The sequence below is a fragment of the Microtus pennsylvanicus genome, chromosome 1, assembly GCF_037038515.1.
Source record: "Microtus pennsylvanicus isolate mMicPen1 chromosome 1, mMicPen1.hap1, whole genome shotgun sequence".
NCBI classification, from domain to species: Eukaryota; Metazoa; Chordata; class Mammalia; order Rodentia; family Cricetidae; genus Microtus; species Microtus pennsylvanicus.
This window is the reverse complement of record NC_134579.1, coordinates 149,279,611-149,295,438: the sequence shown is the minus strand read 5'-3', so window position 1 is coordinate 149,295,438 and position 15,828 is coordinate 149,279,611. Positions and strand designations below refer to the sequence as shown.

Here is a 15,828-nt window from a genome sequence, read left to right as displayed (position 1 = left end):
CCCTGGGAAGCCCAGGTCCCTCTGAAGAGCATCCTCCCCCCAGTAAGGTGGTTTCCTGGGTTGAATTGCGTTGCTCTTCCCTAGATTTCCTTTAGCACGGGGATGAACACTAGAAACGTTATTCCTGACGTCATTTCTGATGTGTAACAATGAGAAGAGTCAGAATTCTAGAGACCAGTGGCGAAATATTCCAAACGTGTTCTTTCTTTCTTCCCTCCACGATAATTCCTTCGTTTTATTTGCAAAAGGATGTGGCAAGAACCGTTCATACAACGGCAAAGGTTTAAAATCTGTTAGGTTTCAAACCTGGGATAACCGGCTATCTGAAGTGCCACTAACTTATCAAAGCCGACAGACACTGGCCGCCAGGTTCTCCCAGCATCCCTCAGTCTCAAGCTGTTACAGGACCGTGCTAGCTGGCATAGGCAGTTCCCTACCCTGAACTCTCCAGCTCAAGTGTTGGGCTGGGCTACTCTCTTCCCAGTTCCTCTGACTCCTATATAAACTCAGCCAATTTTGACTATGCCAGTCTCTTGGCCCAGGCCGCTCTTCTTGGTCAGTGACTGTTCTTCCCTCTCCTCACATAGGTCAGGGTCCTGTTCACTCTGGACTCTCTCAGTGGTTTCTACTTCTGGCTATTCTCTCCCTTTTATCGACAATAAACCTCCACCATACCTAGGAGCGGCCATGCCCTTCCTTTTTGTTTCTTTTTATTTTTTCATTTAAAATCCATAAGCCAACAGTGCCCCTTCTCAAGCATCCATAATCATTAAACAAAACAAACCAACGGGGTCTCACGATGTTCCCTTCCTGATTTGGAACTCACTGTGATGACTTCTAATCCCAGAGATCCACCTGCCTCTGCCTGCAGTTCCGTGATTTAAGTGGGCAGCAAGCCCGGCCATGTAGCTCAAGGAAATATCGGCACATCTGTAATTACAAGAGTCTATCAGACAGTATATTATTCCATCTGGGCAGGTGCGTCCACATCCTGGAGCTTGATCCTCTCTGAACTACATTGTCCAGAAAACATTGCTCCAAGCTCAACCAATGAAAACGGGCGTTTCGGTGACGACAAAACGACGTTGGGCGGGACTTTTGGCTTTGCGTGCAGTAGATTTCTTTGAAACTTTCTGGATCTGTCAGTCTGATTCACAGAAAACTGGTTTCATCTACATTGGTCATGGCAAGAAATCGGGAGCGTTAGAAGCGTTTGTTCTCTATCACAGAGACGGATCTGAGGTTCGTGACGACCTGTTTGACCGGATCCAGGCTTCCAGTAGGAATGGCCAAGTCCCAGGGCCCCGCTGGCCAGTGGAGCCCGATGGTGATGGTGCAGGCTGCGGGTGGAGCTCTGCCCCAGGTGAGTGCCTCGAGATCGCCCGCCAACTGAGTTCTAGAGCTTTGAGATCTGGGTCAGCAGCTAACGGGATCCCAGACTGCAGGACCCTGTGGACGTGGTTTTTATTTTTGACATCTGTGTGCTAGAAAAAGATCCCCTCTGACTCAGAGCGTCTGGTAGACCGTACTTCCCAAGGCTTGTGGGCGGGCCTGAGCTCAAAGACAGTGATAGCCCTGGAGTGACCCCTGCTGGTAATTGATGGGGAGAGTAATCAGTGCACCCATGGAGCTGACTTTTGTTTATGGAGAAACCACGAAGATTTGAACATAGGAGAGATTCGATCTTTTCAGTTTTCCAAGCGTCTCCCGGGGAATATTGGGCTGAGGTTGGGTAATGTGGGTGGAAACAGATCTATGAATTCATGGGTAAATCCTGTGGACTTATGCACGGGTTGGAGTGTAGGTTATAGAGTTGGTGAGTCTTCAGATCTTTGATAGGTTTATTTTCTATTATCTGTCTATCTATCTATCTATCTATCTATCTATCTATCTATCTATCTATCTATCTATCTATCTATCTATCTATCTATCTTTTTGCCTGTCGGGTTGGAGTGTGAATCATAAGGTGCTGAGAGTCTTCAGATCTTTGATAGATTTATTTTCTATTATCTGTCTATCTGCCCATCTGTCCATCGAGGGATGCTTCACCCATCTATCGGTCATCTGTCTTCTGGAACTCTCTATATATGGCAGGGCTGTCTCCAAACTCAGAGATCCTTCTACCTTTAACTCCTGAGTGATGGAAATAACGAGTGGCCTCCCACACAGGGCCTCTACCACAGCTTTTAAAGACGTACTTTCTTTTTCTTTTCTTTTTTTTTCTTTTATCTTGGCTGGAACTCACCATTTAGACCAGGCTGACCTTGAATTCACAGAGATCTGCCTTCTTGCTTCTCCTTTGGGGTAGGAGTGCCAACTGAACTCTGGTTGTCTGTAAAAGAAGGAAGTGCCCTAAACAGCTGAGCCATCTGTCCTGCCCTTCCAATGAGTCTGAATCTTAAAAACTCAGCTATCAGGATTTGCTGCTGAACCAAGTGTAGCCATGAAGCAAAATTAAACAAAGAAAAACAAATTGATCCCATGGGGGAGTGTTTGTGAAAGGCAGGGGTTGAAAATATTCCTGAAAGTACTTTGCAGTTATGTGAAGGCATTCGGTATTTGAGTAGAGTCTACTGTTTCTGTTACCCGTGCCCGCCTCTACACTGAGACTCACCGGTATTTGAGTAGAGTCTACTGTTTCTGTTACCCGTGCCCGCCTCTACACTGAGACTCACCGGTATTTGAGTAGAGTCTACTGTTTCTGTTACCCGTGCCCGCCTCTACACGGTATTTGAGTAGAGTCTACTGTTTCTGTTACCCGTGCCCGCCTCTACACTGAGACCCACCATGTCAGCAGCTGGCTCTGACCGGCCTGTGTTCCCATGCTGGTCTCTCTCACACACAAGTCTGCCTGGTTCCACTCTCCAAGTGTTGCATAAAGGTCTACACCATTATGTCGGACTAATACCACAGTCTTAATTAAATGTGTGTAGATAAAACCGTGCATGTTGAGAACGTGTGTGTGAAACTCTTCACAGAAACGTTTGTTATGAGCACAGCCAGAGCCTGTACCAAGTGCTTGACACATAGGAGTGGCTTTGATGCTACGATTCTCTTTTTGGAGTAGAACTTTGTGTTGGTTTGAATGAGAATGGGTCCCATAGGCTCAAAGATTTGAATGCTTGGTCATCAGGGAATGGAATGGTTTGAGAAAGATTAGAAGGTTGGGGGCTGTAGTACTGTGGGAGGAAGTGTGGCTGGAAGTGGACTTGGAGGTTTCAGATGCCCACATCAGGACCAGTGTGTTTCGCTCTGCCTGCTGCCTGTGGGTCAGGATGTAAAGTTCTCCGGTACTGCCTCAGCGCCATGTCTCTCTGCTTCCCACCATGATGGCCATGGACTAACCGTATGAAACCAAGCAAGCCCCATTTAAATGGTATCTTTTTATAAGAGTTGCCTGACTCGTGATATCTTTTCACAGTAGTAGAACAGTAAAGTAAGACAGGCTGCCATGCTTTTAAAAATGATTTATTTATTTTTATTTTATGTGCATTGGTGTTTTGCCTGCATGTGTGTCTGTGTGAGGGTGTCAGATCTTGGAGTTACAGGCAGTTGGGAGCTACCATGTAGGACCTAGAAATTAAACCTGGGCCCTCTGTAAGCGCAGCCAATGTTCTCAACCTCTGAGCCATCTTTCCAGTGCTAGGCTGTCATTATTATCCTCAACTAACAACCAGAAGATCCTTGTCTGATGTGGGAGTGTCATATATCAATCTGTTGATTTTGTTGGCTAAGTAATAAACAAACTGCTTGGGCTCATAGCTTAGAACATAGGTGGGTGGAGTAAACAGAACAGAATGCTGGGAGGAAGAGGAAGTGAGCTCAGACTCAACAGCTCACCTATGGGGGGCAGACGCCTCAGAGAGATGCCATGCCCCGCTCCCGGGCAGACACACGCAAAGAAGCTCCGACCCAGGATGAACGTAGGCTAGAATCTTCCCGGTAAGACTGGTGCTCACAGATTATTAGAGATGGGTTGATCGGGATATCAGAATTAGCCAGTAAGGGCTAGAGCTAAAGGGCCAAGCAGTGTTTAAATGAATACAGTTTGTGTGTTGTTATTTCGGGGCATAAGCTAGCCAGGCTGCCGGGGTGCTGGGGACGCAGCCCCGCCGCCCTTATCACTACACTTGTACAAGGTCACCCAGTAGGAGCCACTACTAAAAGATGGAGCCCATGGGGCAGTTGGGTGAACCTGCCTGCAGGTGTTTGAGGGGATTTGGATGAACCTTTGGGATACCAACACCCTCGTTCTTTACTCACAGTCTTGTTCATCCACAGGTTTCCCATTATTCATTGAAACCCGCCAACCAGGAAGAGGTAAGTGGAGGGTGCCCAGGAATCACAGCCCTGAGTGTTCACATAAGAGACCTCTGTGATTGTGGTGTCCTGGGATTCTCTCTATCCTTGCGTTGGATTTCCTGGCAGGTACTCAGAATGTAAGGCCCCCATGTCCGCAGCAAGGAACACAGGGCTGGGCTTCTATTTATGGCAACCATGGGCTTAAGTTTCAGAGGTCTTAAAGCTCCAGTGATGAGCATCAGAGGATGCCTGGAAGTGAGATGGCGGGGAATGCTGAGAACCCTCAGGTGTGCCTGAGGGCTGCTGGGTTTAGTGGGAGGTAGGGGTTGGGAGCACAGTGGCCGAGGGCTGGGCTTGCATCCTGCGATGGAAATGCAAGTTCAGTGTGCAGACTGATGTGTGTGCTGTGGAGTAGGCATAGGTGGTTTCCTGGCCTTCCTGCATGGGACAGAGTGGGCAACAGCGACCCAAATGGGGTCTGTGTGAGGCAGATGGTTGGAGGAGCCCATGTGAATTCTCTGGTAGAAAGGAGGACCTTCCCTGGCATCCTTCAAGCTTGGATTGACTCCAGCTGTGGAGGTTTCGATGCACATGTCCCACCTCCCATAGGCTCATAGACTTGAGTACTTGGGCCCCATTGGTGGAACAGTTTGCGGAGGATTATGAGGTGTGCCCTTGCTGGAGGAGATGTGTCACTGTGGGCTTGTAGGTTTCAAAAGGCCATGCCATGCCATTCCCAGTTAACTCTCCCTGCCTGGTACCTGTGGTTCAGGATATGAGGTCTCAGCTGCTGCTGCAGTGCCATGCATGGCTGCTGCCATGAGGGTCATGGACTCACTCTCTGAATTGTCAGCCCCCCAAGAAGCTCTTTGTTCTGTAAGTGCCTTGGTCATGGTGTCTCTTCACAGTAATAGAAAAGTAACTAAGACACCATCTATCCACCTGCCTGTTCTTGCTGAGTGCTGCACAGAGTGGTCAGTGGGACCTTGAGTGATGTAGGTGGGTCTTCTCTCTATCTGTTGCTTTCATTGGTTAATTAATAAAGAAAACTGCTTGGCCTAATAGGTCAGAACGTAGGTAGGCAGGGAAGACAGAACAGAATGCTGGGAAGAAGGGAAGTGAGGCAGACACTATAGCTCTCCTCTCCAAGATGGATGCAGGTTAAGATCCTTCCTGGTAAGCCACCACCTCGTGGTGTTACACAGATTATTAGAAATGGGTTAATCAAGATGTGAGAATTAGCTAGTAAGAGACTCGAGCGAATGGGCCAACCAGTGTTCAAAAGAATACAATTTGTGTGTTGTTATTTTGGGTAAAGCTAGCCGTGCGCCGGGCCATAGCCCACCATTCCCATTACTACACTTGAGGACAGACTGATGATGTCACAGCTTCAGAGCCTGGCACCCTCTGAGATAGGAGGCCAAGTGGGAGTGACCGTCTTGAGGATGGCAAGAGTCTCTGACAAGGAGGCTTCATAGTAAACTCGACTTTCCCCTTTGTGGCAGGGCTGTGTGTCCCTTGAGGATGTGGCTGTGTACTTCTCCTGGGAAGAATGGAAGCTGCTTGATGACTCCCAAAGGCTCCTGTACTGGACTGTGATGACAGAGATCTTCACACTCATGTCCTCGCTGGGTAAGGGCTTCCCATCCTGTAGGAACATGTCTATGTATGCTTGCCTTTTTTTTTCCCTAGAGAGCTGCATCCATCTCAGAACTGGCCTGTGAACGCTGAGTCTTTCTTCCACTATCCTGGAGAATAAAATACAGATTTTTATAACAGCCTTGTCTCTCACAGTTGCAGAAAAAGCACACGGGAATCAATTTGCGATTAGGATTTTTTTGGGAGTGGGGTTGGTTTGAGTCATAGTGTATCTATAGAGTCCAGGTTACTGGACTTGATATGGAGACCCGGCTGTCTAAGTCACCAAGACCTTGCTCTGACTCCTGAGTCCTGTCATTAATGGCTTGTATAACCATACCCTGCCTGGGGTCAGTAGTCTCCACACTGATGGCTCCTCTGTGATCAGATGATGCTGTAAATACTTGGCATCTTTGTGACCTGGTTCCTTCTAAGTAACATGCGTGGTGTCTGCATGTGGCAGGAATTATGGCACGGGTGAGCTATTTATTATTTATTCATTTATTAATTTTGTAAGATCCTCTTACCAGGATTATTCTCATTGGGCTTCGTTCCTACCGAACACGGGAGTTACAGCCTTAGTCCTAGTACAGAACACTCTCACTGTGTATCTCGTTTTACTTTAGGGCTTGTACCTTCTGGGATTCACGGCATCACTCAGCTAGAGTCTTGGGGAGAGCCCTCTGTGCCTGCTCTGAGATTCCTGACTCCAGGTATGTCCTAGGTACTTGGAAGGTGGTTTCTGATGTGTGTAGCTATTATTTCTGAACCAGGACCCTCTCCCTCCCCCAAGTATCAGTCATGCATGTTTTGCCCGTTGCTTGCACACTGTGAAACTCAGGCTCTCCTTGATGGTGGTAGGGTGCATCATACCTAGGCAGTCCTGAATGCAGGACTTCAGTTGCCATGTCTTAGGGGCCTGGACAGCCTTCCCTACTGTGTCCTGCATCTTCAGCAGCTGCGGCTTGTGGAAAGCTGTTGCTGAGGACAGTGTTGAGGTTTACAGCGCTTCTCCCCGTGGTTCACTCCATGCTGTGTTCTTGCTGTCCCTAAGGTCCCTGGGTCCTGTGATGTTGACAAATGCAGCGTGGCCGTGGGTCCCTGCCACCCTGAAGTAGCCCCCTTGTTCCGTAAGAAATCTCAGAACACTGTTAGTCATACGTGTCTGTCTGTCTGTCACTCGACAGTCTCCATGCCGTTCATGAGTGTTTCTCTGTGTTCAGGTTGTTGGATCAAAGTGGAGAGCGAAGCGTCCCCCTTTGAGCAGAGTCTGTCTGCGGAAGGAGACCTTAGTGCCTCCGTGCTCCAACAGCAAGTGCTGAGCTGTGCTGAGACGCCCTTGCTAAGTGCAGACAACGCCATGATCATCCAGACTTCCTCGGGTCTTCTCACGTATCAGGTGACTTCCAGTGTTGGGGAGACACCCAAGAGCACTGGGAGTGGAGAGGCCATTCACCCCGAGAAGAAGAACTGCAAATGCAGTGACTGTGGCAAAGTCTTTACTAGTATCTCTCACCTTAATCGGCACCGGATGATACACACAGGAGAAAAGCCGTTTCAGTGCAGCGAGTGTGGGATGTCCTTCAGCCAGAAAGCCTTTCTCATCAAGCACTTCAGAATGCACACGGGGGAGAAGCCCTTCAGGTGCAGCGAGTGTGGCAAAGCCTTCAAGCACAATATCTCTCTGGTTTCTCACCAGCGAGTTCACACGGGAGAAACACCTTTTACGTGCAGTGAATGTGGGAAGTCGTATATGACCAGATCCAACCTTACGCGTCATTATCAGGTTCACACCAGCGAAAAGCCGTACAGCTGCAGCGAATGCGGGAAAGCCTTTAAGGAAAAATCCAGCCTTGTTTATCACGCCCGGGTACATACTCGCGAGAGGCCTTTCCAGTGCAGCGAGTGTGGGAAATCCTTCAGCCAGAAAGCCTTTCTCATGAAGCATTTCAGAATTCACACGGGGGAGAAGCCTTTCACGTGCGGTGAATGTGGCAAAGCGTTTAAGCATAACTGCTTCCTTGTCGCTCACCAGCGAGTCCACACTGGTGAAACGCCTTTTACATGCAGTGAATGTGGGAAATCCTACATGAACAGATCGAGCCTTTTGTATCATTATCGAGTTCACACTGGAGAAAAGCCTTAGGAGTGCCGCGAATGTGTAAAGTCATTTAAGAAAAAAAATCCAGCTTTATTTATCATGCCCGAGTGCACCCCGGGAAAAGGCCTTCTGAATGTCATGTATCTGGGAAGTGTTAAAAAAATAAAATAAAACTTCTCGGCTCATGAAAGACCACAACAGAGGCGGCACTTTAAGTGTAATGTGTGGGAGAGTCTTTACTGTGAGGTGCAGCCTCATTAAACATAGATTTCACACGGCAGCTAAGCATTGCCAGAGCACGGACTGTGGAAAGTGTTTTGTTACAGGACCTGACTTTCTAGACTCCGGAAGAGTCACACTGGATAGAATATATGTGTTGGGTGCAGTGAACAAGGGAAATCATTTTCATCATCTACTGTCCGCAAACAAGAGAACGTTCGCTGGACACAAGTCAAGAATGTTTCAAAGGTGAGGAACCCTCACTCACACCTCCATCCTATTGAACTGAAGAGGCCACAGAGCTGGGATGCACATGAACCCACTGACTCTGGGAAAGCCTTGAGCAGATGTCTGCTGTTATTAGTGAGAGCCACACAACCCAGATAGGTCTGTGAATGCAGACGAAAGTCTCCAGCCATTGGCCAGCCTTGTTCAGCCTTAGGCGTGAGCCAGAGTCTGAAGAGAAGTCCTGAGAGCGTGAGGGAGCCATTCGTTGAAAGTCACCCATTAAATAAGAATATTGGGATAAGATGAGGATTATTGTCATCTTCCTAGTCCCAAAAGTTAATACACTCTGTGGATCTTAGTAAAAGGCAGTCCTGTGTTTTGATATTACCAATGTGGAATTGGAGTTTTCATGGCACTGATTTGAGGGGGAGGGTCAGAGTGACCTCCCTTTAAATAAGACATGTTTTTATTGTTGTTCTTTTCTCATTGGATGCTGCAGTTCCTGGAATAAATGATGTTTGCTATATACTCTTTTTTTTTTTTTTGGTCCTCAGCGGCAGCTCAGTGACCGGGGCCCTCTGATCTTTTCATTAGACATTAAGGACCCCCTATTTATAGGACATGTATCACAGAAATCAGGAGTAGCTGAATCCTTGCTATGACCACCAGAGAGACTTTGATTGGAAAAGGAATTTATTTGATTTCATCACCAAAGTACTTGTGCAAAATATTACACTTGAATATTTCAATGATATGACCCAAACCTGTATAAGAGAGATGGCAGGTGTATCAGTCAGTTATAAAGCAGGCATGTTCATAGACAGACCCACAGACATCCGGGTACGAGCAGTTGTAAGACTCCTGATGAGTGCTGAGACCTCAGCTTGTCCTCTGTAAGAGCAGAATGTGCTCCTTGTTGCTGAGCCATCTTTCCAGTGCTGACACTCTGTGTTTTAAATAGGCTAACATAATGGTGAGGTCAGCAGGAGAGTAGCTGAGGCTGTGGCTCAGTAGGTAGAGGGCTTGTGTAGCATGCACATGAGCCGGGGTTTGATTGATGGAAGCGTATAATCCAGAGGTGGAGTATAAGCCATGTGTTCAGGAGGTAGAGGCAGGTGCATCAGAATTTCAAAACGATCCTGAGGTCCAAAGGGGAGGTCAGCCTACTCCACAGAAAGGTATTCTAAAAAAGGGGTTCTCTGTGTAGCTCTGGCTATCCTAGGATATGCTCTGTAGACCAGGCTGACCTCAGACTCAGAGATCTATCTGTCTTTGCCTCCTGAGTGCTGGGATTAAAGGCGTGTGCCATCACCAGACAAGAAAAACATTCTTTATTATGAATGTACAAGAAGACATGAAGATATAAATAAAGGAGAACCAGAAGCTAGTCAACCATGTCTAACTCACAATACCAGCAAATTCCAAAAGGAAATAGAGGAGAACAAAATGAAAAAAAAATAATTCAACTGAAAAAAAAAACAGTAAAATTACCAGAATCAACAAATAGCTCCTGAAATAACCCATCTACTAATAGTCTGTGCTCCCTAGTCATAAGATGAAGACCAACTGTGTGGCTCACAGCAGGGTCTGACTGATTTTGTCTACAATAAATAAATCACTGGCAAAGAGACTGAAAATAAAAGATGTAAGACAATATACAAAGCACACGAAAGACAAACGCTATCCATAGGCAGTTAAACTTTCAACTGGTAAACTACCTTATCTAGGATCGGATTAGATAAAACGTCATACAACATTAATACAAGGAACAATTTGTTAAAAACTTGGAGTAATAAATATATATGCACTGATTCAGACGTATGATTTTCTAAAACATTGCTAGACATGAACAGATAAATAATACAGAAACATTTATAGTGGGTGACTTCATACCTCATTGTCATAAAAACATCTGTCGCCTGTGAAGAGTTAAATTGCAAGAGCTCTCCAGACTATTGCAAATGCGCTGGAGAGAGGGCTACTTGGTTAGGAGTCTTCCAGAGGACCTGCTTCATTTCCTAACAGGCACATGGCAACAAGTAACTCTCTGTAAGTCAAATTCTAAACTCCCAAGGGAATCCAATGCCCTCTTCTGGCCTCTGTTGGCACTACATATGGGTGGTGCACAGACTGACATGTGTGCAAAACACCCATATACATTAAACACACACACACACACACACACACCTAAAGAATTTTTTAAGCAACAACTATTGAAGACATTCTCAGTAGCCCATGGAGGGTTTTCTCAAATAGCTCACATTGTAGACTATACAAATACAAAAGGATCAAAATTATTTCTTCTATCTACTCAGATCACAGTGAAATAAAACTAAACATGAATAGCAAAAGAAAATATAGGAACTATGCAAAGAAAAGGCAACTGGTCACTGTTCTCACATCATGAGTTCCAGACCAGCCAGGGCGACACAATGAGACCCCGTAACAAAACAAAACAAAACACAATTTCGACAGTAAAAAGAGCTCAGTAGACAACTCTTGAACATGATGAGCATTTCATCAAAGTACGAGATCATAGACCTAGATTGGTCTGGGAGTTCGTGAATTATTGCTATTCACTCATAGGTAAGACAACTGATTCTGTTTCTCTCCCAGAAGTCTGCACTGTGCCTTCTGCTCCCCCCTCTCCTCCTCCCCCTCTTTCTATATTTTATGAGCACTGATTGGTGTTTTGTCTCCATGTATGTCTGAATGAGGGTGTCAGATTCCCTGGAACTGGAGTCACAAACTGAACCTGGGTCCTCTGAAAGAGCAGCCAGAGTTCTTAACCAGTGAGACCTCTTCCAAGCCCCTGCCTTCTGCTACTCTTAAAAAAATATTTATTTATTATGTATACAGTGTTCTGCCTGCAGACCAGATTATGGCACCAACTATCATTATGGATGGCTGTGAGTCACCATGTGGTTGCTAGAAATTGAACTCAGGACCTCTGGAAGAACAGCCAGTGCTCTTAACCTCTGGGACATCTCTCCAGTCCCCCTCTGCTACTCTTAAAGTGAGATGGTAGAGGGTTTGTGATATGCCTCAGAGGTTTCAATTCCCAACATCAACAAGACAGCTCACAACTGTCTATAACATGGGATCTGAAGCCCTCCTCTGGTGTGCAGACATATATGCATACCACACACTCATATACAAAAATAAATAATAGGAAAATAATAGTTAGTAGGGATATCTTGGAATCAAAGGTGTGTGGTGTCTTCAACATTAGCCTTTTATCTTCTAGCTCTGTCAATCAACCAGGAAGGGTGGCAGAAACATGATTTTTTTAGATGCCTCTGGGGCTTCCCTGGCTAGCAACTCCTGAGGAGGTATCTCCCACTCAGTATTGAGGCTTTTGTTTAATAACCTATTGGTTCCCATAGGCAAGATATTCATACTTACAAAATAGTGGCATGCTTTGGGGGTAGGTAACCACTCTTTGATGGGATTTGGGCCCAATACCAAAGAGGGAAACCATGCCTGATAACCCAGTCAAAACCCATGGTTGGGGAGGCCATAGGCCTCTGACCAGAACTTAAAATTGTTGTTTAGCTAATAGAGCACAGAACTGACTACTAAATACTTGTCTATACTCAGACAAAGGCTACTCTCAGCTTCAATGAGAGAAGCCCCCCTATGGGGGGCTGGAGAGATAGTCTAAACACGTTTTTAAAATTAGTACAAATTTAAAACATGACTCTGAGAAACATGAGTGAAATTGGACACTTTATTTTAAAAATAAAGCATGACTCCATGAGGAAAATGTATAATGAAGTCACATTACATGCAACTATACTTCTGAGTATAGAGGATGTGAGGAGCTGGTAATCTATGCATTCTAGGGGTAGATGTGAAACACGCAGGACAGAATCAGAGACTGCTCAAAGGCTGCAAGCTGCGGCTTTGCACTGAATACACAGCACTAGGAACCTCACGGAGCTGTCCCAGCATCACAAGTCAGACAGAGGAACATAGCAGAAACCTTTGAAGGTGATCATAAAGAGTATCCTCACAATCAAGAGCTCTTGGGAACCAGCTTCAGTCCCCGGTCCCACGTGGTGGCACACAACCATTCATAACTCCAGTTTCAGGGAGTCCAACGCCATCTTCTGACCTCTGTGCATACTGCACACATATGGTGCTCCTAATGTATTCGCACACACAAAATAAGTACATCTCGTAAAAATAAAACTTTCAAATATTTTAATATTTTGAAAATATTTTAAAAAGAGCACATAGCAAATAAACAACTATTTAGGGAAATGTAGCGTTTGGTAAGAGAAAGTTTGAAGTGTACATAAAGCAAGACTACTCTGCTTTTCCATGACTTAAACTCATAAACGTGGACGTTCCACTTCACACTTGTGCAGTGGAGGACCTACAGCTTACTCTCTCTGAGTTCCCAGGCAATTAGCATCTTCTGGGGAAGACAGGATGGTGGCAAACCTCATGCTGTTCCAATGCACTTGTGCGATGTGGTGCATTCGATTGCTGCTCCCTCATAAAGGACTCCCAGAGCTTCTACTCAAAGTCATGCCGACCCCCAAGGCTGAAGAAGGTTGTTCATTCAACCGCTGAAGCTTTTCTCGACACTCATACCCCATCTGATTTTCCAGTGTGCCATTCAGAGCAGACCGCTGCTGGGAGGCTTTGCCAGATCCAGCGTTGCCGCGATGCATCCCACGTCAATAGGACGGAGGTGTGGGGGCAGGCTCACCACAATCGAAACATTTCAAGGCTTTCGTCCAGTGAATATTCCAGTGTATATTTAGGGTTAATGACTAAGGGACTGTGCACATCCATTGCATTCCTGTGTCATTTGCCAGGTATGACTCTTGCTATGCGTAGAGAGGCCAGAGTTGTAGCAATAAACCTGCCACATTTCTTGCACTCATGATGTCTTGCCGCAGTGTGAACTCTCTCGTGTTCAAGGAGGCTGTAATTCATGGCGAAGACTCTCCCACATGCGTTGCATTTAAAAGCCTTTGGTCTGGTATGGGCTTTCTCATGCTGCTTGAGGTGAGAGTCTTTGCTGAAAGACTTCCCAAGTTCATTGAACTCAAAAGGCCTCTCTCCAGTGTGCACTTGGCAATGATAGAAAAGACTGGGTTTTGGCCTGAATGATTTTCCACAGTCATTGCACTCATAGGGCTTTTCTCCATATGAACTTGATAAAGACTGAAAAGGCTGCCTCTGTGTCTGCGTGATTCACCACACTGCTTGCACTTAAAAGGCTTAGGTCTAGTATGAACTTTTTGGTGCTTTGCTAGTTGAGACCTGTTCCTAAAACACTTTTTACATTTGCTACACTGAAAAGGTCCTTTTTCAGAGTGTACCTGATAATGATTAAAAAAGGTTAGATTTTTGCCTAAACAATTTCCCACATTTGCTACACTCATAGGACTTTTCTCTACTGGGAACTTGATAATGAGGTGTAAGGCTGGCTTGGTACCTATATGATTTCCTACAGTCTTTTCATGTAAAAGGCCTTTGTCCAGTGTAAACTCTCTGGTGATCGACAAGGGAGTGGTTACATCGGAAAGCTTTTTCACACTGGCTGCACATGAAATGCTTTTCTCCAGAGTGATCACGAAGGTGTTTGATGTGGGATTCCCCTCCCTGTGCTGTGAATGCCATTGGTTAATAAAGAAGCTGCTTTGGCCTACTGGAACAAGCCTAGGGCAGAATAGAACAAGGCGGGAACTCCAAGCAGAGATGGAGGAGAAAATAGGCAGAGTCAGAGAGATGCCATGTAGCTGCTGGAGGAGACAGATGCTGGAACTTTGCCCTGTAAGCCACAGCTACTTGGTGATACACATATTAATAGAAATGGGTTAATATAAGATGTAAGAGTTAGCTAGAAATATGCATAAGCTAATAGGCCAAGCAGTGTAACCTGCCCAGCAGGTCCAGTTATTCCAGGGTCTGAAGGGGTGCTATCTGAAAGAACATGGGTGAGAGAGGGGGAGAAGACCAAGCAAGCCAAACAGAATTCTGTTCTCAATTTGTCAAGGTCTTCATTTATTGAAGCAAGCCCCCTGTCTTATATACTCCTCAGTGAGGAACTCAGGCAGGGGGAATTGGGGAAGGGGGAAGGAGAAAGGGATTGGGCAGCTCGGCAGCTAAGCGGGGCAGTTGCAAGGTCAGTGGCTAGAACACTTGCTGTTAGTGATAAGCAGCAAGCAATGAAGACACTCTGTGGTGCTTTCCAGAGCTTGAGTCTCCAAGGTTAGCATGTAATGTTTTGGTTAACTTTAAGTTTTCTGTCTCAAAGTTTTTACTTCAAGCCCTGTGAGAAAGGAGAAGCCTGAAATGGCTCCTGACAATTAGTGGCTACTTATTCTCATCTCTTAGACCAGTTGTGAGTTTGTGAATGAACTGCTGAACACTGCATATAGAAGCTTCTCTGGACAAGATTGAGATTACATTCCTCTGTGGATATAAGCATATATCAAAAAGAAAGTTTGTAGTGATATGAAGAAGATATCCCCCACAGTCTCAGGCATTTGAATACTTAGCTCTAAGTTGGTGGCCTGGCTTGGGAAGCTTAGCAAGTGTGGCTTTATTGGAGGAGGTTGTCACTAAAGTGGGACTTAGATATTAAGAGAACTCAACACCAGTTCTGTTTGCTCTGTCTGCTTCTTTCTCACAGTTCAAGATGTGATCTTTCAGGTGTTTTTCTTGCCTTGCTGCCTGCGGCCTGCTGCCTGCTGCCTAATGCCATAATTCCTGGCCGTGCCGGACTCTGGAACCATAAGCCCAAATAAGCTCTTCCATAAATTGTTTTGGTTATGATATTTTATCATAGCACTAGCAAGGTAACTAATATACAATTTAACAACATGTATTGGACAAAGCAGTAGTAGGTTCTTCTCTAGATCTGTTGCCTCCCAAGTCATGGTGTTCAACCAGATTCTCAGTACCAGGTCTGAACCACCTCCTGTAGTGCTTACCTCAAGTCCAGTTTAAACGCTGTTGGATACCCTCATGACCTTCATGTCGCTATTACAACCAGTGAGTGCACCTTTTCTGGTCCGTCGGTACAGTATTTAGGGTTGGCTGCAAGGATACTGTGTGATGCCTTTTCTCCCACAGCAGCCTTCATGGCATTTTCTGTCACCACCAAAGCTAGTTACCAGGGAGGAAATTTTCAGATCAGGTCTAGCTACAAGCAAAGCATTTCTGGTGGGATAGAACAATGTGTATTAGATTAGTACTTTTTATTAGTTGAGAGGATCTACAAAGTTTTCAATGCTTTTAAATATTAAATTTGGGATCTGTAAATTTGATCAAGCAAATCATATCTGTTTTAGCAGCAGTATAAGCATAATAGTCAA

The 15,828-nt window shown here is 45.6% G+C and overlaps 1 protein-coding gene across 1 annotated transcript; it reads left to right on the top strand.

Annotated features, from left to right (window-relative positions):
* Positions 1 to 1,087: 1,087 nt before the first annotated feature.
* Positions 1,088 to 9,928, top strand: LOC142860732 (uncharacterized). Its single transcript, XM_075992376.1, has 5 exons — positions 1,088 to 1,363; positions 4,282 to 4,320; positions 5,808 to 5,934; positions 6,567 to 6,653; positions 7,164 to 9,928. Exons 1-5 carry the CDS (start codon positions 1,286 to 1,288, stop codon positions 8,084 to 8,086), a joined length of 1,254 nt encoding a protein of 417 aa, XP_075848491.1. The 5' UTR covers positions 1,088 to 1,285; the 3' UTR covers positions 8,087 to 9,928.
* Positions 9,929 to 15,828: the final 5,900 nt, after the last annotated feature.

Bases quoted from the DNA above. Each gene is read 5' to 3' on its own strand.
- LOC142860732 (XM_075992376.1), top strand. From the start codon at position 1,286: ATGGCCAAGTCCCAGGGCCCCGCTGGCCAGTGGAGCCCGATGGTGATG. The intron at 5,935-6,566 runs GTAAGGGCTTCC...GTTTTACTTTAG, and splicing joins CACACTCATGTCCTCGCTGG to GGCTTGTACCTTCTGGGATT. The intron at 6,654-7,163 runs GTATGTCCTAGG...CTCTGTGTTCAG, and splicing joins TCTGAGATTCCTGACTCCAG to GTTGTTGGATCAAAGTGGAG.